The sequence below is a fragment of the Podarcis pityusensis genome (assembly GCF_964106645.2).
Source record: "Podarcis pityusensis genome assembly, chromosome: 3".
NCBI classification, from domain to species: domain Eukaryota; kingdom Metazoa; phylum Chordata; class Lepidosauria; order Squamata; family Lacertidae; genus Podarcis; species Podarcis pityusensis.
The window spans coordinates 943,718-966,326 of record NC_138026.1 but is presented as its reverse complement, the minus strand read 5'-3'; the positions used below and the strand labels follow the sequence as shown (position 1 = coordinate 966,326).

General features: G+C 44.2%; 1 protein-coding gene across 2 annotated transcripts; it reads left to right on the top strand.

Moving 5' to 3' along the window:
- The first annotated feature begins 301 nt into the window (after nucleotides 1–301).
- OPN5 (opsin 5) lies at nucleotides 302–22,092 on the top strand. 2 transcript variants are annotated; one of them, XM_080997479.1, is made up of 7 exons: nucleotides 302–531; nucleotides 7,634–7,786; nucleotides 13,488–13,607; nucleotides 14,860–15,030; nucleotides 19,340–19,674; nucleotides 20,749–20,993; nucleotides 21,895–22,092. In XM_080997479.1, the coding sequence occupies exons 2-7, from the start codon at nucleotides 7,657–7,659 to the stop codon at nucleotides 21,968–21,970; spliced, it is 1,077 nt and encodes a 358-aa protein (XP_080853605.1). In that variant the 5' UTR covers nucleotides 302–531; nucleotides 7,634–7,656; the 3' UTR covers nucleotides 21,971–22,092. The 2 variants fall into 2 exon arrangements, with proteins under 2 accessions (XP_080853605.1, XP_080853604.1); XM_080997478.1 differs by lacking the exon at nucleotides 21,895–22,092 and having other exon boundaries at nucleotides 20,749–21,518.
- The last annotated feature ends 517 nt before the right edge of the window (nucleotides 22,093–22,609 follow it).

The window sequence follows — 22,609 nt, the reverse complement described above, 5'->3', positions numbered from 1 at the left end:
CAAAAATAGACGATTCATTCAAAAAGATTTGCATGATCCTTCCAATAATTATTGAATTTGACATAGTAAAACTGCATCAATTTTGCAGCTAGCAGCAAAAGAGAATACCAGTATTTATATGTGGAATTTCACCCCAGTCACAGGCAAAATCTAGTACTGAAGCAGCATCCCCAGCATCTCTCCCTGCCTCTTGTTCTCTCATTGGCTCCTCAGAGCTCTGACTGGGCAGGTTCCCAAGGGGAGGGGCTGCTCCAGACGGAGAAAGAGCTCCAAGCAGGTGCTAAAACGCCAGACTCTCAAGCCCCAGCATGCGGGAAGCGGGGAAGGCGGGTGGGATGGAGCAGCGAGCCCATGGGGAACAGCACATCCTGCCAGGCTGTGAGGAAGCCCTTTCCTCTTCTTGACTACCACTTGCCACATCTCCGCTGAAAAGAGCACAATTCGGCATAGACAGTAGTCAAGGAATTACTTCTGATCTGGAAACCAAGAGCAGAGCTTGGAGGGATGTACTGTGCAAAACTCAAGACACAGGTATTTCCGAATTCTTTTCTAACTTTTAAGAACATTTTTGCTCAAGGGTATATCTGAGGGTTCTGCACGTGTGTGTGTGTGTGTGTGTGTGTGTGTGTGTGTGAAATATGAGGTCATTTTAAGAATAACTTTTGTTGTCTGGGTAATGCCTTGCTCCACAAGAGAATACATAGTTGAAGGAGGGGCTTTTGTACAGCTGCAATCTGCACAATACAGTGTGTCACATCTTTGGAGCTGCAAGTCTAAATAGAAAGCTTGCTGAGGAATCCTTGGCCTTTATTAATGCTCCTTTAGGCTTCCACAATGGAATCGGTGTTCCCCATTTACAAAGTTTGGGCATCATCCCGTCAAATTTAGTTCCCATTGTTTTCAAGGAAATGTGATTTCAGTAAACGAGATTTAAGAAACTTGCAAGGCACCTTTAAAACAAGAGACTGAGATTAAAATTGATTGGCTTATTTAAAATAAAGATAATGTACTAATAGGGGGTTCAGATTGTTGCAGCTATCATGTCTAGAATCTTTTACTTGCCGATGTGCTATATTTATTTAAAGTACAAAAGATTTGGATTACAGCAGCATTAATCTGACAATAACACCTGCACTTTTAGGGGTTTTCAAATGGCTTTAACTGAAAACCAGTTATCCATTTTACCTGTTGAAGAGCTTCACATACTCCCAAAAGAAGATGATGGTGCAAAAAAAGGTCCTATTTTGTGCCCCTCTTTCAATTTTAAATGAACCAAAATGTTATTTTGTTGATCTCTCAGAAAAGGTAAGAATTCCAGGTGAAGATCCACAGTACAATCGGAATGCTAGCAGCAGCATTTCAAGTTAATAAGAGCTACTCTGGTATTCCCTTCTCTTCCTTTTCAGGCAATAATTTAGGCAGGAGGCAACTTGAATAATATATGACAATAAAGAAAGTGAAGGAGATGCTTTAGTTTAGTTTATAAGCTTTTAGTGTGAGGGTTGTGACCATTCAGTTGTGTCTAATTATGGTGGATCCTATTCATGTCACAACCACTATTTTTCTTTGTCTTTTTACACTTTAACAGGAGAAAGAGAGAGAATGAAAAAGGCAAATATGCATAACTAAAATATAAAAATTCCTGTATCTGGTGATGGGAGTTAAATGGGAATGGCAGGTCTGGAAAGGTTGATGAAGGCTGTCCTATTAGACACTGACAGCAATCTAGCACTGTGGTCCTCAACTCAACTCTTCCAAAGTTGTCCAATATGACTGTAAAACCACCCAAATCCTGTGGGGTGGAATTCATAAAATCATTACTTAAATCGCAGGGCTAAATTGTTTTGAGCGAAAGGGAGTCCAAGGCTGGCCATCCACCCATTGAGTCCACTCTTTTCTCTCTCACATTTTTTCTGTATTGCATTCAAATATAAGTCCATCCTGTCACTCTTTCTTGCTTGACCCACAGAAACCAGCAGAATCTGCCATTTGTTTGGTAGATACTGTATAAGAAAAGGTAAAAAACAAACAAACCCTAAACCTCCAGAGATGGTACAGGCATTTACCTTCTGCTGTCACGATATATTTGTAAAATACTACATCTAAGCTTTTCACCATGCTTCCTCCCTTGCCCAACTTGGGATGTGATATTTAAATATCTTTAATACAGGACAGCTAGATGCAGGGCAGAGTGTCGGGGAATTTCTTTCCAAGGCTTCCTTGGCTCACATCCCCCGCTGACACCCTTCTTTCCCTCCGTTCTGCTTGTTGCGTCTTCTCCTCCACCACAGAAAGCTCTTCAGGACTGGGACTTAGTGTTTTGTTTTTGCCTACATTGCCCTTTCAAGTTCTTCAGGCAAATTAGGACACAGCTCAAAAGGGTGTACTGTGTTTTCAAAGAAAACTCAACAAAACCATTCTTAGTATAAAATAAAGAGTTCTAAAATACTTTCTTGCATGTAAGTCTCCTGATATGGCCAGGTAATTGCATCTGCATAATAAAATCCATGGCTTCACTATTATAATTAATAATTATTTGATTATATCTTTGAGCTGGTGCTTCTCATGTTTTACCATCAACTTTAAGGGTCTGCCTGCCTCCACCCAAGTTGGAATATCGTTCAGAGGTAGAACTGAGAACTATTTATTAAATGATTGAACATATAGACGAAATTCTGCTGGAAAGTTTTTTTTATTTCTCTGTATGGAAACCCTTGGTAAATAGCAGAGAGAAGATTTCCTGGTGGAAAAGCACCACTTCCAGCCAGGGTGAAAGTCAAGCAGGTCTTTCCCCCCCATTTTGTTTCAGTGTCTCCCTTAAAAAAATAAAAATCGCTCCCATCGAAGTGAATGGGAAGGAAAGCCACTTCAGGTCTTGCAACAGACATGACTAAGACCTGTTATTTTCAATAGGTCTACTCTGAGTAGTTTTGTTGTTGTTGTTTAGTAGTTTAGTTGTGTCCGACTCTTCGTGACCCCATGGACCAGAGCACGCCAGGCACTCCTGTCTTCCACTGCCTCCCACAGTTTGGTCAGACTCATGTTTGTAGCTTCGAGAACACTGTCCAACCATCTCATCCTCTGTCGTCCCCTTCTTCTTGTGCCCTCAATCTTTCCCAACATCAGGGTCTTTTCCAGGGAGTCTTCTCTTCTCATGAGGTGGCCAAAGTATTGGAGCCTCAGCTTCATGATCTGTCCTTCCAGTGAGCACTCAGGGCTGATTTCCTTAAGAATGGATACGTTTGATCTTCTTGCAGTCCATGGGACTCTCAAGAGTCTCCTCCAGCACCATAATTCAAAAGCATCAATTCTTCGGCAATCAGCCTTCTTTATGGTCCAGCTCTCACTTCCATACATCACTACTGGGAAAACCATGGCTTTTACTATACGGACCTTTGTTGGCAAGGTGATGTCTCTGCTATTTAAGATGTTGTCTAGATTTGCCATCGCCTTTCTCCCAAGGAGCAGGCGTCTTTTACTTTCGTGACTGCTGTCACCATCTGCAGTGATCATGGAGCCCAAGAAAGTAAAATCTCTCACTGCCTCCATTTCTTTCCCCTCTATTTGCCAGGAGGTGATGGGCCCAGTGGCCATGATCTTCGTTTTTTTGATGTTGAGGTTGTTGATATTTCTTCCAGCGATCTTAATTCCGGCTTGGGATTCATCCAGCCCAGCCTTTCGCATGATGAATTCTGCATTTAAGTTAAATAAGCAGGGAGACAATATACAGCCTTGCCGTACTCCTTTCCCAATTTTGAACCAATCAGTTGTTCCATATCCAGTTCTAACTGTAGCTTCTTGTCCCACATAGAGATTTCTCAGGAGACAGATGAGGTGATCAGGCACTCCCATTTCTTTAAGAACTTGCCATAGTTTGCTGCAGTCAAAGGCTTTTGCATAGTCAATGAAGCAGAAGTAGATGTCTTTCTGGAACTCTCTAGCTTTCTCCATAATCCAGCGCATGTTTGCAATTTGGTCTCTGGTTCCTCTGCCCCTTCGAAATCCAGCTTGCACTTCTGGGAGTTCTCAGTCCACATACTGCTTAAGCCTGCCTTGTATAATTTTAAGCATAACCTTGCTAGCGTGTGAAATGAGTGCAATTGTGCGGTAGTTGGAGCATTCTTTGGCACTGCCCTTCTTTGGGATTGGGATATAGACTGATCTTCTCCAATCCTCTGGCCACTGCTGAGTTTTCCAAATTTGCTGGCATATTGAGTGTAGCACCTTAACAGCATCATCTTTTAAAATTTTAAATAGTTCAGCTGGAATATCATCACTTCCACTGGCCTTGTTATTAGCAGTGCTTTCTAAGGCCCATTTGACTTCACTCTCCAGGATGTCTGGCTCAAGGTCAGCAACCACACTACCTGGGGTATACGAGACATCCATTTCTTTCTGGTATAATTCCTCTGTGTATTCTTGCCACCTCTTCTTCATGTCTTCTGCTTCTGTTAGGTCCTTTCCACTTTTGTCTTTTATTATGGTAATCTTTGTACGAAATGTTCCTTTCATATCTCCAATTTTCTTGAACAGATCTCTGGTTCTTCCCATTCTGTTGTTTTCCTCTATTTCTTTGCATTGCTCGTTTAAGAAGGCCTTCTTCTCTCTCCTTGCTATTTTTTGGAAATCTGCATTCAATTTCCTGTATCTTTCACTATCTCCCTCGCATTTTGCTTGCCTTCTCTCCCCCGCTATTTGTAAGGCCTCGTTGGACAGCCACTTTGATTTCTTGCATTTCCTTTTCATTGGGATGGTTTCCGTTGCTGCCTCCTGTATAATGTTACGAGCCTCCATCCATAGTTCTTCAGGCACTCTGTCCACCAAATCTAAATCCTTAAACCTGTTCCTCACTTCCACTGTGTATTCATAAGGGATTTGACTTAGATTGTATCTTACCGGCCCAGTGGTTTTTCCTACTTTCTTCAGTTTAAGCTTGAATTTTGCTATAAGAAGCTGATGATCTGAGCCACAGTCAGCTCCAGGTCTTGTTTTTGCTGACTGTGTAGAGCTTCTCCATCTTTGGCTGCAGAGAATATAATCAATCTGATTTCGATGCTGCCCATCTGGTGATGTCCATGTGTAGAGTCGTCTCTTGTGTTGTTGGAAGAGAGTGTTTGTGATGACCAGCTTGTTCTCTTGGCAGAACTCTATTAGCCTTTGCCCTGCTTCGTTTTGAATTCCAAGGCCAAACTTGCCAGTTGTTCCTTTTATCTCTTGACTCCCTACTTTAGCATTCCAATCCCCTATAATGAGAAGAACATCCTTCTCTGGTGTCATTTCTATAAGGTGTTGTAAGTCTTCATAGAATTGGTCAATTTCAGTTTCTTCAGCACCAGTGGTTGGTGCATAAACTTGGATTACTGTGATGTTAAAAGGTCTGTGTGCTGGTCCAGGGGGAAGGTTACCGTGGGGCGAGGTCCAGGACCTGAGTCGAGGGTCGGCAGACAGTCCTCCACGGGCAAAGCGGGGTCCACAGCGAGGAGCCGGGCAAGGACAGAAACTCTGGGGGAACCGGACTGGGTGCTGGCCGAAACAGCTCTTCAACGATGTTGCTCCCACAACCTGGGACCGGGCTGACTGGCCTTTATCTTCTCTGAGGCCAGGGGCGGTCCCGGCCCCTAGGAGACCTGCCTCTCCTGGCCTTAAGGCGAGCACTCCTCCTGGGAGAAACCAGTTCCCTTCGCCTCTCTGCCCTGAGCCTCTGCAGTTCAGGAGAGGCTGAAGGGTTACTGGACCCAGGGGGAGACTCACTTGTAGGCACTGAGTCCTCAACCACCTCCGGAGCCAGAGTGGATTCACCTGGTGCCTGCTCCTAAGGATCCGGCACAGGTGCAGGTGCTTCAGAATCAAGGCCCTGCCCCAGTTCAGCCGGCCCTGGAGGCGGGGACTCCTGTGCAGGCTGGGATTCCTCCGGTTCAGCCTCTGAATCGGATTCCCAGGCCATCACAGTCTGCCTTGAATTCGTATCGAGATCATTCTATCATTTTTGAGATTGCATCCCAGTACAGCTTTTGCCACTCTTTTGTTGACTATGAGGGCCACTCCATTTCTTTTACGGGATTCTTGCCCACAGTAGTAGATATGATGGTCGTCCGAACTGAATTCGTCCATTCCCGCCATTTTAGTTCACTGACGCCCAGGATGTCAATATTTATTCTTGCCATCTCATTTTTGACCACATCCAACTTACCAAGGTTCATGGTTCTTACATTCCTGGTTCCTATGCAATATTTTTCTTTACAGCATTGGACTTTCCTTTCGCTTCCAGGCATATCCGCAACTGAGCGTCCTTTCGGCTTTGGCCCAGCGCTTCATCAGCTCTGAATCTACTTGTACTTGTCCTCTGCTCTTCCTCAGTAGCATGTTGGATGCCTTCCGACCTGAGGGGCTCATCTTCCAGCATCATAACTTTTATATGCCTGTTGCCTTTGTCCATGGAGTTTTCTTGGCAGGGATACTGGAGTGGCTTGCCGGTTCCTGCTCCAGGTGGATCACATTTGGTCAAAACTCTCCACTATGACCTGTCCATCTTGGGTGGCCCTGCTTGGCATAGTTCATAGCTTCTCTGAGTTATTCAAGCCCCTTCGCCACGGCAAGACAGTGATCCATGAAGGGGACTCTGAGTAGTACATAGATTCAATTTCTTACCCTCCCTTCACCGTAAGGTCCCAGAATAGGTTACAGCAATATAAAACGTTAAAATTTCTTGGATGCGTTCCTTATACATTTGGGCAGCTGTAGAATTGCACCCTAAATAAAAAATAAGAAGATATTTGATGGTGTTTCAGGGATTCCTTCCTCTTGGCACTCTCAAGGAATGTGGGCTGAGGCGCAACCTTTAGCCATCTGTCCTCAAACAAGTCCTCCATTCTGGTTCCAGTTAAGCCCCACGGAAGGCTTTCCAGAAGCCCAATGGTGTCCTGGGAGGGATGTTTGAGGTGTGGAAATCACAGCGCACAGGCAGGGAGGGCCATCCTTCTGCCTGCAGCTGCAGCTCTCAGTATTATTGCTACTACAGTGGTAACCTCGGGTTAAGAACTTAATTCGTTCTGGAGGTCTGTTCTTAACCTGAAACTGTTCTTAACCTGAAGCATCACTTTAGCTAATGGGGCCTCCTGCTGCCGCCGTGCAATTTCTGTTCTCATCCTGAAGCAAAGTTCTTAACCCGAGGTACTATTTCTGGGTTAGCAGAGTTTGTAACCTGAAGTGTCTGTAACCTGAAGCGTCTGTAACCCGAGGTACCACTGCATTTACTTCCATATTATTAATTATTAGGCTTGTTTGCCCCAGCTGACCATTCCCCTGCCCAGCACATGAATAATTATAAGAATAAATTTTGCGTTAAAATTGTTACGTGGTTACATCTTCTAAGTACCAGACCATTAACAGGGCAGTGCTTAGCATGCCTACTCAGAAGTAAGCCTCCACATTCAATGACGCTTACACCCATGTAAGTGTGCATAGAAGTGCCCTGTTGGTGCAGCCAACAAAATCAGAGGTGGCCATTTCACATTAAATACTTCCATCAAATAGGAATAAGGTTTTGGTATTTCCCCATTTTTATAAATGAAAAGGTTTCTAGATTTGTAGCATTGTGCCAGGTATGCGTCATTAATATTATTCTACTTCTCAGGTACTAATTTCTATTTGACTGAAATGGACTCAAAACAAAATATCTCATCTGAAGATGGCTCTCTTCCTCCCTATGAGCAACATGAAGACCCCTTTGAATCAAAACTTTCAAAAGAAGCTGACATAGTTGCTGGATTTTATTTATTAATAATTGGTAAGATTTTCAAATTATTCCCGTGAATATACCGTATAGTACTATCTCTGGATGTCTGCAAAGGAACTAGATATATCCAAATATCAACCATGAAAATAAAGTGTGGGTGGATAATATTAGTTTTGATTTCCATCGCGCCCTAATCTGATGGGGGACCCCACCCCCCTTTATCCCCCCTTTGGCAGCTTCATGATAGCCATTTTCCTGTTATTAGATGGTTATGGGGATTCCAAAATGTATTGCGAATGGACGCTTCATAAGCCATTCATCTGTTAAAATTTGGCCTCAAGGTGGCTCACATTATGTCAAATCAATAACAATAAATATAACAGAACACATATTGGGGGAAATTACAAATAATCATAACAGGTAGAATTCACCACTGCGGGGGAGGCGCCTCTGCTTGTGCAGCAAAGCTTTGCATACTTTTCCTCTCCCTACAGCCCCCTTTGCATCTCCAAAATCTGCCCTAGAGCATCTGCCCAACCCTCTGGGGCAGATTTTGAGCTGCACAGAGGGATGCAGGGGGAAGAAGAGGAAAAGGAAACCTTGTCATGCAAGCCAAAGTCTGTCATCTAGTCCAACCACTGCAATGCAATCTTGTGCCCAAGGTGGGGCTTGAACCCGCAACCCTGAGATGAGGAGTCCCGTGGCCTCGGCCCTGTAGGAAGACATGCCAGGGTTTCAAGCCTTTGCTCAAATGGGAAGCCCTGATCCACAAGAGGCACCCATGTAAAGGCCTCCCATGAAAACGATGGAAAGGGGCATGTATGGCGGAAGAGGCTTGTGCTCTTGGCCCTCCAAGGCTTGAGGGGCTGCCGCGTCAGAAGCATGCAGGGGCCCCTTTATTGGCTTCCTGGTTTTCCAGAACCTTGAGCCCAAGAAGGGAAGCGAAGAGGAAGGAATCGGCTTGGGAGCCTCGGGGCGAAAAAGAGAGAGGGCCGCCATCCCCGTCCCGGGGCGCCCCAAGACCCGAGTGAGTAGCGCTGAACTCTCCGAAAATCAAGACAATAGGGACAAGCACCAGGCTATATCCAAACCTTAAAACAGAAAGCTGACTCAGGAGATCCGCCCGAACTCGTCAGTTCAAATTGCAATTTAAATTACCTTGCAGCAATTACACTACAATAAGACTGAAGACATTTCATCAGAATCTAGAGAGCCGAGACGGAAAAATTCTTTATTGCAACTTACATTGTGCATAAAGACAAAGGAACGGGAGCAAGAGGGGGAAGGGAAACCAGGCGGGAACCCCCCCCCCCCCATATCAGAATTAAAGGCAGAAAAACAGAAAACATCCTTGCAAATAAAGCATCGGGAGAAAGAAGCGCGGCGTGGAGGGACGAAGCGGGAAAGCGAAGGATCCCCTCGGGATGAAGGGCGGCGGCGGCGGCAGAAGATCGGGCTGAGTCGGTCGCGCGGAGGAGCGGAGGAGCATCAAGAGAGCGAAGGGGAAGAGGACAAGGGCTGGAACAGGGAGGAAGGGAGACCAGCAGCGAGCCAAAGGGAAGGAAAATGGCAGTGAGAAGAAGCGGAGTCATCGCCTCCTCCTCCTCCTCCTCACGGCTGGCTGTAAAACAGAAAAACAAAAAACAGGAAGAAACTTCGATTCATGGCCAAGACAAGGCCAGAGTGAAGAGATACAACCAGGATGGCAAGGACACCTAGGGGAGGGACAAGGCAACTGCACCTCCAAAGATAGAAATTGGTTTTTTATATATATATATAGACCAATACCATCTGCCTCACGACTATAGGAGTATCCCATCCATCCCAACAACAGAATCTACTATTCAATTCCACAAGACTGCTCAATTAATCAATTTTATAAGCATTTACTAACCTGTATGAATTCAAAGAGCCTGTTGATTTATATTGATGCTATTTGTTCTTGTTTAGTCATTTAGTCATGCCGCCTCTTCGTGACCCCCTGGACCAGAGCACGCCAGGCACTCCTGTCTTCCACTGCCTCCCTCATGCTGGTAGCTTCGAGAACACTGTCCCACCATCTCGTCCTCTGTCGTCCCCTTCTCCTTGTGCCCTCCATCTTTCCCAACATCAGGGTCTTCTCCAGGGAGTCTTCTCTTCTCACGAGGTGGCCAAAGTATTGGAGTCTCAGCTTCAGGATCTGTCCTTCCAGTGAGCACTCAGGGCTGATTTCCTTAAGAATGGATAGGTTTGATCTTCTTGCAGTCCATGGGCCTCTCAAGAGTCTCCTCCAGCACCATTGATGCTATAAAAAGCAATTGATTGCATGGGTCCCTCAAAGTTTGTAAAGTGATATAATTTGATAAACTGATAAATCTGATACATTGTTATTATGCAATTTAACGGATATAAAGGTGTACAAATAGAATTACAGAAACAAATTAATCCCTTTTTATTTAATTGGGGTGTGATATATTGCTCCACAAGTTATCATTGTTAAAGGAAGGATTTGGAATTTAAGATCTAGTAACCCCAAATGGGGGATAGTTAACTGACCAAGTCCCACCCAGTTCTCTCTAAAATAAGGAAGTAAGATACTGAGGCTCATTTTTAATTTTAATTCTATATATTTTCTTAATCTTTTTATTTTATTTCATTATATTTGTTGGAAAACTGTAAATAATAATCAAAAGGAGTCAACTAAGACTGGGACAAAGTTTATACTTGTGTGTACATAGAGAGACAGTCATAATGGCAAATAAGAAAAATCAAACCACACAAATGACCTCCACAGTAGCCTCAAGACATCAATCAGCTGAACTAGACACCAATGTAGACCAAAGAGAGCTCATCATAGGAATGAATAAATCAATAAATGACAAACTTGATAATATGGGCAGCAAGATAGAACAGAATTCCAAATTAATAATGGATCTATCTGGACAGCTAAAATATTTGACTATCAAGAACATGGAAACAGAGAAAACTGTTCAAGATCTAAAATCCAGAACTAATAAGCATGAGGAACTCACAAAAGAAATAACTAAGAAGATCCATAACGAGAATAAAGACCTGAAGAGGGTCCAGAATACAATCATGGAGGAAACGGCGGAATTAAAGAGTGTGCAGGAGGAAACATCTTGGGATGCATCGAAGAGAACTCATTCTGTGCTTTAGAGGTGACCCAGAAACTCAAGATGAAGATATAGAAGCTAAACTATCAAAAGAGCTCACCAGTTGGCTAGGAGTACAAAAAGATGAATTGCTACAAGATATAGATAAAATATTCAGAATAAGATCAGGAAAACAAACAAGTCAACCAAAGGACCAGGAGATTGCCTGGTCTTTTTGAATTCAAGACTGCTGAAAGATAAAATTTTGCAGAAAAGGAAACTGGTGATTGACGAGAAATATATACAAAGAAATACCAAAAAGACTTCTTAAAAAGAGACTGAATTACAGGACAATAACAGAGGCCTTAAAGAGCAATCATGTAAGGTACAAATGGGAATTCCCTGAGAGGATTTCCTTTACATTTAAAGACAGGAGGAAGACCTTCAGATCTGTTGAAGAAGTTTCGAAATTCTGGCGAAGATATAAGAGAGAACTGGGGGGGGGGGGGGAGAGGCATCACAGGAAAGCGAAGAGACACTGGAGGCCACGGGAGGGGAGTGATAACAACAAACAGCCCAAATCCATATATTTCTATTGCACGTCTTTGAATATTGAAACTAATAAAAATTGCTGAATTTAAATATTATCTCTTGGAATATTAACGGTTTCTTGATGATTAATGGTTTCTTGATTCTGTGGATGAATTTTTGACACAATGAAAATAGAAAACAAAAATGGGTGCTTTTCATTTAAGCAGCCTTTCCATTAGTGTGAATCTATTTTCCGTCAAGGTTTTCTTCTGTGAACACTTTACCATTGAATCCATTGTAGGGTCAAAAAGCTTTATGTCTCATGATTTTATTAATAGTGTTATGAGTTGTGGGGAGGAGGTTAGGCTATATGCTTGAGCCCCTTTCTAATTCCTCGATCCAGCATGGTAATTTCCTGCCCAGTGTGGGTTGGTAAGGAAAGAAAGGGAGTGGCTCTGTGCCAGAGGGCAAATGGGTGCACCCCTCCACTGTCTGTTAGGAAGACAAAAGGCCAGAGTCAAGAGGGGAGGGAGATGAGCTAGAAGCTGGAGGCAAAAGCAGCAGCCTGGGAAGCCAGAGACAGAGCCAGGCCTGAATTCTGCTGGGACCCAAGGCTGTGGCTCTGGGAGAAGCAGGACCTTCTTGGGGTGTTAACACTGGGGACCCCTCCATCGCAGGCTCAGGTTGTATATACAGGTGCCCCCCTCCTTACGTGTGATCATATAGCACGCAACCATGTATATGCGCTAAATAAAAAGAGTCAAACCTGGAAATGGCGGGAGAGAGCTGGAGAGTCCTTGTGGCTCACAAAGAGACCCTCGCTGAAACCTGATGAGGACGTCCATGAGGGCAGAGGAAGCCCCAAAGAGACCAGAGGCACAGCAAGGCTTTGTTTAGGCTGCTCAGCCTCCCTGCCTAACAGCGCACCCTCCAGCCTCCAGCTGCCCCCAGAGCTTCAACTCCAGATATTTTGGTCTGGATTGGGGAGAGAAAGCTGGGAAGCAGGACAAAAAATGGGCATTTAGAGGCTTTTCAGAGGGTGCTCCTCACATGATTTTTGCTTAGGTACTCAGGGGCCTAGCACGTAACCCACGTGCAAGTGGGGGAACACCAGTATTTGTAAATAAACCATATATCATACAGACACCGTTGTCTCCGCCGTGTCTCATTGTCCCAAAGGAAACCTGGACCCTGAGGGAACGCTTGGACCCCCTGGGATCTTGCACAGCTCAGAGATTGGGGTGGCAGGCAACAGTAGTTTTTCCCTAGGACTGTGACCTGCCTATGTGTAAATACACATATACTGTTTTCTCACCATGGTTACATTCAAGATATGAGCCAGTTACAGCTTTTAAGAACATATCTACATCATAGATCTAAAATGGTTTGATAATAGCTCTCTTTACCCAGACAACCTAGGAAAGTATTCTTCTGTGAAGGAGGCTCTTTCTCTTTCAGAAATCTGATTTTCACACAGGTCTTTAGTGTAACTTCTTCTGGAATGAAGTGGGCACCTCCTTCCTCAGGGGACTTGAAATTAGTAACACATCAAAGATGACATCTCTTTGTCCACACTTGATACAGTGCTAATTGTGTAGATGCAATTTGCATGCCCTGTTTTTCCAGTGCAAAGAGCTGTCCTGGAGAGGGTGGGAGAGGCACAGTCCAGGACCGCAGTGGATGGGGCAAAAGGGTTAGTATTTAACTCACACCCTGCCATTCCAATGAAAATTATTGCCCCCCCCCCACATCCCAAGGTACCTCAAGGGGACTTCCTTTTTGGCGTTCACCCCCCTCCTCTCCAACTGCACAACAGCATTTGCATTTTTAGACATGCACAGATTGATGTCACATCTGATGTGGCCTTTGGAGCCCATACTGTGATGATGGTGAAGAAGCTTCATTTCGTTGCGCCATGGGGTGAATCTTGTGGCAAAAGAATGTCAAGGGAACAGCAATGGCTGAGCTCTCCAGCTCTTTATCCTAGTCTTGTTCATTTCAAGAATCTTACAGTTCGTTTTCATTGCTGTGTATGCAAGTGGAGCAGAAATTAATTCAGTTCTGGGGAAAATATTTTGAAGTTTCTTTTGAGTACACCGACACCATTTTTGTTTGATTTTTCATTACAGGGATTATGTCCACTTTAGGCAATGGATATGTCCTTTATATGTCTACACAACGGAAAAAGAAGCTGAGGCCTGCTGAAATAATGACTGTCAATCTAGCAGTGTGCGACCTGGGTATTTCAGGTAATTTAACTTGAGCTGAGCTGAGAATGAAAATATTACCATAGTTCCTGTTCCTATGGACAGGCATGGACTCTACATGGTTTTCACATTCAGATTTCGGTTGGCATCATTTCTGCCTTGAGTAATGATTATAGAAAATCATTAGCAACATTCAAAGGCCCAAACGTTTAGCACTTCCCCAGGTTACTTGGTCTAACATATAAGTGATCAACATTGTTAAATTGATTGCTTAAACATGACAGTTTTGTTTTCTTTTTAGCCTTATATTTAATCATTTATTATTTTAAGAAACATTGAAAATTGTGTGTGAGAGAGAGAGAGGGGAGAGAGAGAGAAATTCACAAACAGCAGAAATGAGGAATCCTGCAAATTTAGATGTTCTTACCAAAATTTGCTGTGCTTCCTTGAACCCACTGTACATATTCACTCTGATAGCTACAGTGTGTGTTCTCATGACATCATTCTGCGACATTTTTCATTTTAAAAAAATCCAGTTCTGAAGAAATGTAGCCTTTTTTTAACAAGAATAATGAAATAATTTATATCACTTAAGTTACATTAATATTCAGGCGACTTATTGAAATCACATAATTCACACTTTCAAAACAAAAACAGCAGCTAGAACTGCCATGGTTCATATCTGAAGGCAAATTTGTTCTGGCAAAGCAGTATTAGGAATATCATAGTTAGATATAATTATCTAACCTCCAGCTCCTTCCTGCATTGCAGTTCTTTCATGAAGACTTCTCTCAGTCTCCATGACCTTGCCTGGGCTGTCTTCCATTGCCCCTGTTCCCCCCTGAACTCTCCATTGTCCGTATGCTATACAGCACCTTGCATCCTGCTAGGGATAAATAAATATTTATTGGTAATGATATCAGATACCACCTTGCACCTGGAACCCCATCTTGGTCAAATGTGTTTTGGAAATTAAAATGTTTAGAATTCAAGCATCAGAGTTCTGAAATTACGTAATAGCTGAATGTCAGCAAAACATTCTAGCTTACTAATCTCGACCTGAGAATGAATAATTATCCATGAAGTGTTGTTGGTTTTGGTTGTTGTTCTTCTCAGTAATTTATTTGCATAAAAGGCAGATCTGTTTATACTCTGCGAATCCTGCCATGTCATTCTGTTTTTGAAGATGCTGTTTTGCGCTGCTTGAAAAGTTCACTTTCGCGCATCTCTTTCTTGAAGTGCTGCTTTGAGGGCGGCACTGCAAGATCATTGAACTCTGTGCTTTCCATTCCAGTGCTGGGAAAGCCTTTCAGCATCATTGCCTTTTTCTCCCATCGATGGATTTTTGGTTGGAGTGCCTGCCGCTGGTATGGATGGGCAGGTTTCTTTTTTGGCATCGGAAGTCTTATCACCATGACAGCAGTCAGCCTGGATAGATATTTCAAAATCTGCTACTTATCGTATGGTAAGTGGGGTGGGGTGGGGAGGATTAATGTCCCTCCTTTATTTTGGAAACTAGAGAGTAAATTTCTCTTTCCATCAATTTAAGCCGCAAACTTTTGTTCAGAGGAATGTCATCCAAGAATTGTGTCCTTGTAAATGGGCAAGAATTAATAAAAATCCCTTTGTGCTCATAAAATTGATGTAGAAAACATCAGGAGGTCTAAAGTCATTTGAATAGTCAGATGGTTAGTTAAACATAACTGTAGTGTTATAATTACTTTAGAATTAGAATTTTGAGTGACTGCTATGAGTTGGATAAGATGGGTAGAAATTAAAAAGCAGACGAGAAATCCAAAAACTATACAGTTAGGCATAATAAACTAGAAAAGATTTCTTAAATCTTAGATTTAAAAAGTTTTTAGAAAATATCTGGCCAACAATATCACAGACCCAGATAAAACACAATCCAGATCTATTTCCACCCACGTGGAAACTCTGAGCAGTTCCACTCTGAGCCTTTTCTCCAGCCTGTGTATGTGTTTGTTCAAGCGCGAGTGCATGCGTGCACGAGAGAGAGATCCTGGCATTAGGGAAAGGGCCAAACACTGCTACTCATCTCACTGCTGGTCCAGATCCTGATTTGGATGCAATGCAACTGATTTAAAAGAATATTTAAAAGGGTGTGAAGGCAATGTTACCTGAAGGCGACAGACAGATCATAGAGATCGGAAATCTATAGAGCCCATGTCTGAGCAACTCTCTAGCAATGGGATAGCTGTGCCCTGACTCACCTTAACCCTCCAGTTTAAGAAGGCAGATTTCCTAAGCTCTGAAAAGAAGAGGAAGCAAAAGGGGCAAAACCTGAGAGGCCACATTTAGCTTACAGTATAATGTCATGCCCCCTTTGAATAATTCAGAGAAGCTATGAACTATGCCAAGCAGGGCACTCAAGATGGACAGGTCATAGTGGAGAGTTTTGACCAAACGTGATCCACCTGGAGTAGGAACCGGCAAGCCACTCCAGTATCCCTGCCAAGGAAACTCCATGGACAAAGACAACAGGCATATAAAAGTTATGATGCTGGAAGATGAGCCCCTCAGGTTGGAAGGCGTCCAACATGCTACTGAGGAAGAGCGGAGGACAAGTACAAGTAGATTCAGAGCTGATGAAGCAGCTGGGCCAAAGCCGAAAGGACGCTCAGTTGCAGATATGTCTGGAAGCGGAAGGAAAGTCCAGTGCTGTAAAGAAAAATATTGCATAGGAACCTGGAATGTAAGAACCATGAACCTGGGTAAGTTGGATGTGGTCAAAAATGAGATGGCAAGAATAAATATTGACATCCTGGGCATAAGTGAACTAAAATGGACGGGAATGGGCGAATTAAGTTCGGACGACCATCATATCTACTACTGTGGGCAAGAATCCCGTAAAAGAAATGGAGTGGCCCTCATAGTCAACAAAAGAGTGGCGAAAGCTGTACTGGGATGCAATCTCAAAAATGATAGAATGATCTCGATACGAATCCAAGGCAGACCTTTTAACATCACAGTAACCCAAGTTTGTCAGGGTGGCGCTGTGGGTAAAACCTCAGTGCCTAGGGCTTGCCAATCGCATGGTCGGTGGTTCGAATCCCCGCGGCGGGGTGAGCTCCTGTCTTTCGGTCCCAGCTCCTGCCCACCTAGCAGTTCGAAAGCACCCTTAAGTGCAAGTAGATAAATAGGTAAATGGCGTTTCCGTGTGCTGTGCTGGTGCTGGCTCACCAGAGCAGCTTCGTCACGCTGGCCACGTGACCCGGAAGTGTCTCCGGACAGCGCTGGCCCCTGGCCTCTTAAGTGAGATGGGCGCACAACCTAGAGTCGGACACGACTGGCTCGTACGGGCAGGGGTACCTTTACCTTTACCTTAACCCAAGTTTATGCACCAACTACTGGTGCTGAAGAAACTGAAATTGACCAATTCTATGAAGACTTACAACACCTTATAGAAATGACACCAGAGAAGGATGTTCTTCTCATTATAGGGGATTGGAATGAATGCTAAAGTAGGGAGTCAAGAGATAAAAGGAACAACTGGCAAGTTTGGCCTTGGAGTTCAAAACGAAGCAGGGCAAAGGCTAATAGAGTTCTGCCAAGAGAACAAGCTGGTCATCACAAACACTCTCTTCCAACAACACAAGAGACGACTCTACACATGGACATCACCAGATGGGCAGCATCGAAATCAGATTGATTATTTTCTCTGCAGCCAAAGATGGAAAAGCTCTATACAGTCAGCAAAAACAAGACCTGGAGCTGACTGTGGCTCAGATCATCAGCTTCTTATAGCAAAATTCAAGCTTAAACTGAAGAAAGTAGGAAAAACCACTGGGCCGGTATTCAAATCCCTTATGAATACACAGTGGAAGTGAGGAACAGGTTTAAGGATTTAGATTTGCTGGACAGAGTGCCTGAAGAACTATGGATGGAGGCTCTCAACATTATACAGGAGGCAGCAACGAAAACCATCCCATTCCATGTATGGAAGTGAGAGCTGGACCATAAAGAAGGCTGATCGCCAAAGAATTGATGCTTTTGAATTATGGTGCTGGAGGAGACTCTTGAGAGTCCCATGGACTGCAAGAAGATCAAACCTCTCCATTTTTAAGGAAATCATCCCTGAGCGCTCACAGGAAGGACAGATTCTGAAGCTGAGACTCCAATACTTTAGCCACCTCATGAGAAGAGAAGTGTGATGGCCTGGGAATTGGATTCAGAGGCTGAACCTGAGGAACCCCAGCCTGCACTGCCAGGGCCAGCTGAGCCAGGGCTGGGGCTTGAACCTGAAGGGCCCTCACCTGTGCCGGATCCTCAGGAGTAGACACCAGCTGAATCCACTCTGGCTCCGGAGGTGATCGGGGACCCATTGCCTGCAGGTGCTCCACTATCAGCCCTGTCAGGGGAAGGTGAGATTGCCTCTGGGTCCAGTAACCCTCCAGCCTCTCCTGAGCTGCAGAGGCTCAGGGCAGAGAGGCAGAGGGAACTAAGTTCTCGCAGGAGGAGTGCTCGCCTTAAGGCCAGGAGAGGCGAGTCACCTGTGGGCCAGGACCGCCCTATGCCTCAGAAGAGATAAAGGCCAGTCAGCCCAGTCCCAGGTTGCGGGAGCTACATCGTTGGTAACCTGTTCCTGCTGGCACCCTGTCCTGCTCTTCCAGAGTTCCTGACCACGCCTGGCTCCTGGCCTTGGACCCCGCTTCGCCCTTGATGGACAGCCTCCATACTCTCGACCCAGGACCAGACTCAGACCACGCCGCATGGTACCCCCCCCCCCGGGACCAGCACAAAGAAGACTCCCTGGAAAAGACACTGATGTTGGGAAAGATGGAGGGCACAAGGAGAAGGGGACAACAGAGGATGAGATGGTTGGACAGTGTTCTCGAAGCTGCCAGCATGAGTTTGACCAAATTGTGGGAGGCAGTGGAAGACAGGAGTGCCTGGCGTGCTCTGGTCCAGGGGGTCACGAAGAGGCGGACACAACTAAACGACTCAACAACATAATGTCATGCAGATTCCCTGTAAAGTGCAAGTATGCAAAGAGCAGCAATTCCACAATAGATGTGGAAGGAGCCTAATGTGTGGGGGTTGTGATCTTGCGCCCCTGGCAGAACCATCTAGATTGCGCCTCCCAGACACGGACAAATTAGCTCTTCTTTCTGCCTCTCCTCCAACCCCCCTCTCCATCCATTCAATTCCTCACACACTTCAGTTGCTCACACACTAATCAATATTTTTATTTATAGATGTATTTATGGACATATTTTAGCCCATTTTGTGCGCGCGCCCCTCGCCTGCCTAGTGGGGGCCTTCCTCCCCCCCCCCCCAGCTACAGCCCTGTGTTTTCATGGGGTCACTGCCATATGAGGAGGGCACCGAGATCAATGGGAGGGGCCCGTACAATTATGCCAAACCTCCATGGTTGGTAATTTAAACATTCTCCCAGGGACTTTTAAAAGGTCTGATAAATTGGATTACTCACATGTGTACATGTACAGTGGTACCTCGGGTTAAGTACTTAATTCGTTCCGGAGGTCCGTTCTTAACCTGAAACTGTTCTTAACCTGAAGCACCACTTTAGCTAATGGGGCCTCCCGCTGCCACTGCGGCGCTGCCACATGATTTCTGTTCTCATCCTGAAGCAAAGTTCTTAACCTGAAGCACTATTTCTGGGTTAGCAGAGTCTGTAACCTGAAGCGTATGTAACCTGAAGCATATGTAACCCGAGGTAACACTGTATATTTATTGCATAGGCATGTTTTTAGCATTTACTTAGCAATAATACATTTATTCTTTTCTAGGTACTTGGCTAAAGAGATGCCACGCCTTTATCTGCTTGGGAATAATCTGGTCCTATGCTACGTTTTGGGCAACAATACCATTTGCTGGCTTGGGAAATTATGCTCCAGAACCATTTGGGACCTCGTGCACCCTGGACTGGTGGCTAGCTCAAGGTTCTGTGGCTGGACAGGCTTTTATTATGAATATCCTTTTCTTCTGTCTCTTATTCCCAACTGCAGTGATCATGTTTTCCTATATTAAAATAATAGCAAAGGTCAAGTCATCCACAAAAGAAGTAGCTCATTATGACACCAGGATTCAAAAAACCCATGTGCTGGAAATGAAGTTAACTAAGGTGGGTACAGGACTCCCAGTGGTTTTTGGAAGTCATCTGCTTGGACTGAAGGATAAAAGTTCAATCAAACTTTTGCCTGCTCACCCAGAGAGCATAGGCATATTTTTGTGCGCTGTTATGTCCAAATCACAGTTTTGTATCCATCTAAATCACGCGGATGACACTGTGGGTTAAACCACAGAGCCTAGGACTTGCTGATCAGAAGGTCGGCGGTTCGAATCCCTGTGACAGGGTGAGCTCCCATTGCTCGATCCCAGCTCCTGCCAACCTAGCAGTTCGAAAGCACAAAGTGCAAGTAGATAAATAGGTACCACTCCGGCAGGAAGGTAAACAGTGCTTCCGCGCACTGCTCTGGTTCGCCAGACGCGGCTTAGTCATGCTGGCCACATGACCCGGGAGCTGTACGCCGGCTCCCTCGGCCAATAAAGCAAGATGAACACTGCAACCCCAGAGTCGTCCACGACTGGACCTAATGGTCAGGGGTCCCTTTACCTTTACCTAAATCACACACAGAATAGAAGTCACTCGACTTGGGCTAGCCGTGTCCATGGATTTCAGAGGGCCTTCTCCAAGCCTGACTGGTGGATTATTCACCATCCATGGGGTGAACGGTATGTCTCCCTCCCATCCGTACCCCATAGAGGGTGATGGGTGGGTGGGAAAATATCATACAATCTGCCACATCCATGTGATTCGCCTGCCTATTATTGGAGCATCATGGAAGAAGACAGAGGCTGTTGCAATATTGTATGAATTAGCCCTAACCTTCAGTGGAGTCCTTCCATTCTAATTTTTGCCTCTGTTATATATATTTTTTATCTTATTCTTAACCTTAAGCATAGATGTCTGCCAAAATAATGTCTGTGTTATACCAAGTGGAAATAGATCTGAATATAAATGTCAAAACTTAAATAAATGTGTTCTGGTTTTCTCAATGTGAAAAAAACCAAAATCTGTTTGATTCACAGTAACTGCCTTTTGTTATACAGCTCACAATGTACAGTATATTCACATGTCTATTATACTAAGTGGGGTTTTATCCTCATCATTTCATGAAATGAATCTTCTCACCAGGTGGCGATGTTGATCTGTGCAGGATTCCTAATTGCTTGGATACCCTATGCAGTTGTCTCCGTGTGGTCAGCGTTTGGAAGGCCAAATTCAGTTCCCATCAAAGTTTCTGTGATCCCAACCTTACTTGCAAAGTCTGCCGCTATGTACAACCCTGTCATTTACCAAGTCATTGACTGCAAATCTGCCTGTTGCTGGCCATGTCCTCTCAAGCCACTGCAGAAGAAAACCTCCTTAAAGAGATCCCAGTATGTTTTTCAGAAATGGCCAATTTCTGCATGCTGTTGTCAGAGTACTGGTGTGAGTTTGGGGGGGTCAGTCTGTTTGAAACCTGAGTCCCTTCTAGATTACGGGTCCTGGATCCAGTAAGGGTTGTATATATGTAGGAATAACCCAAATAGCATAAAGACGCTACAGTCTTCCCATCTCCTCCTTCCAAGGAAGGCAAAGGCCTAGGACCCCTGGAATCTCTCACTGCTCGGAGGCTGGGGTGGCATGAAACAGTACTTTTCCAAAGACGTGTAGGACTTGTGGGATTGAAACCTATTTCTGAAAATACATGGGGATGTAACATGACAACAATATGAGCCAGGGGACCAAACTTGAAGTGATGGAAGGCCCAATAATTCATATATTGAGGGTGAGGATTAGCATTTAAGGAATGCAGACATACCCCCCCCCCCAACATATTCCTTCCTCCACCCCAAGCACTATTCATCCAGCTGAATATACTTCTGGTATCAGGATCAGTGGAGGAGGAAAAAGTGCTTAACAACAACAACAAAAGCTGTAGAAAGTAAGTTAATCTTATGGGCAGGAGGGTTTTGTATTCCGCATTAATTTTTTACCCAATTCTGTTCGAGTTCTGTGTTTTAACATATGGAAATGCTGTATTTACATGAGATACTCCTGTATTTTAGTTGTTTTAACATTTATTCAGATTTTAGGTGTCTCAAGATAGCAGTTTTGTGGGACATTTGATAAATACACACTCATTTTCCTTGATTGTACTCAGATATTACTTGGGATTCAGTTGTGCAATCTAAAGAGGGAGGAAAAGTCTGGGTGAACACCTTATTTATTATTTAACATTAATCAAGATTAATATGACATCAAGGTCATATGACATTATTTTATTTCTTCCCATAGGCCGTATACAATTTCTGCTGATAACAATTCTGAAGTAATTAATGAAACTCAACTGGACAGCGAAGAAACTCTGTAAACAGTAATTTTAACCTACCAAGCAACTCTTTTCTTAATTGCTTCCTTTACAACGTTTAACATTAATTTAGCTCTATTTTGCTGTGTTTTTGTTTGCATGCATTTTTCCATGCCAAGTGAAAGATCCCCCCCAAAAATAATCATTTTGTTTGTGTATAAGAATGTAAACACAAGCTTCATTCTTGCAAAGTGCTTGCCATTGACAAGGTTGACATCTGCTCTGCTCTGCTTTCATTCATTAAAATATATTCACTCTGGTCAGCAACAGCCATACATAAGCAGCAGACTTCATTGGGCAAATGACTGAAGGTCAGCCCCCGCAGAAAGGTTGTTTACGATGTGTGTTTCTTATTGAGTTGAAAATTGTTACACAGAATTGCAAGAGTAATGGGTGTCTCTCTGTGTGGGCTGTTGGCTCACTCCCACTTACTGGGCATCCGGTTGCTCCCGCCAGTCATTTGTGTTGCTGGGCACACATGACATCAGCCACAGTTCACTTCTAACTGGTAGTTCCTTGAGAATTACTGTGTTTTTATGTGTCCTACCACCTTTGATCCAATTTGAAAAGGACATCTATGTTCCCTCTTCACCCGCTGACGTGAACAGAACATGAGATTAGAGACACAGCAAAGGGGAGGAA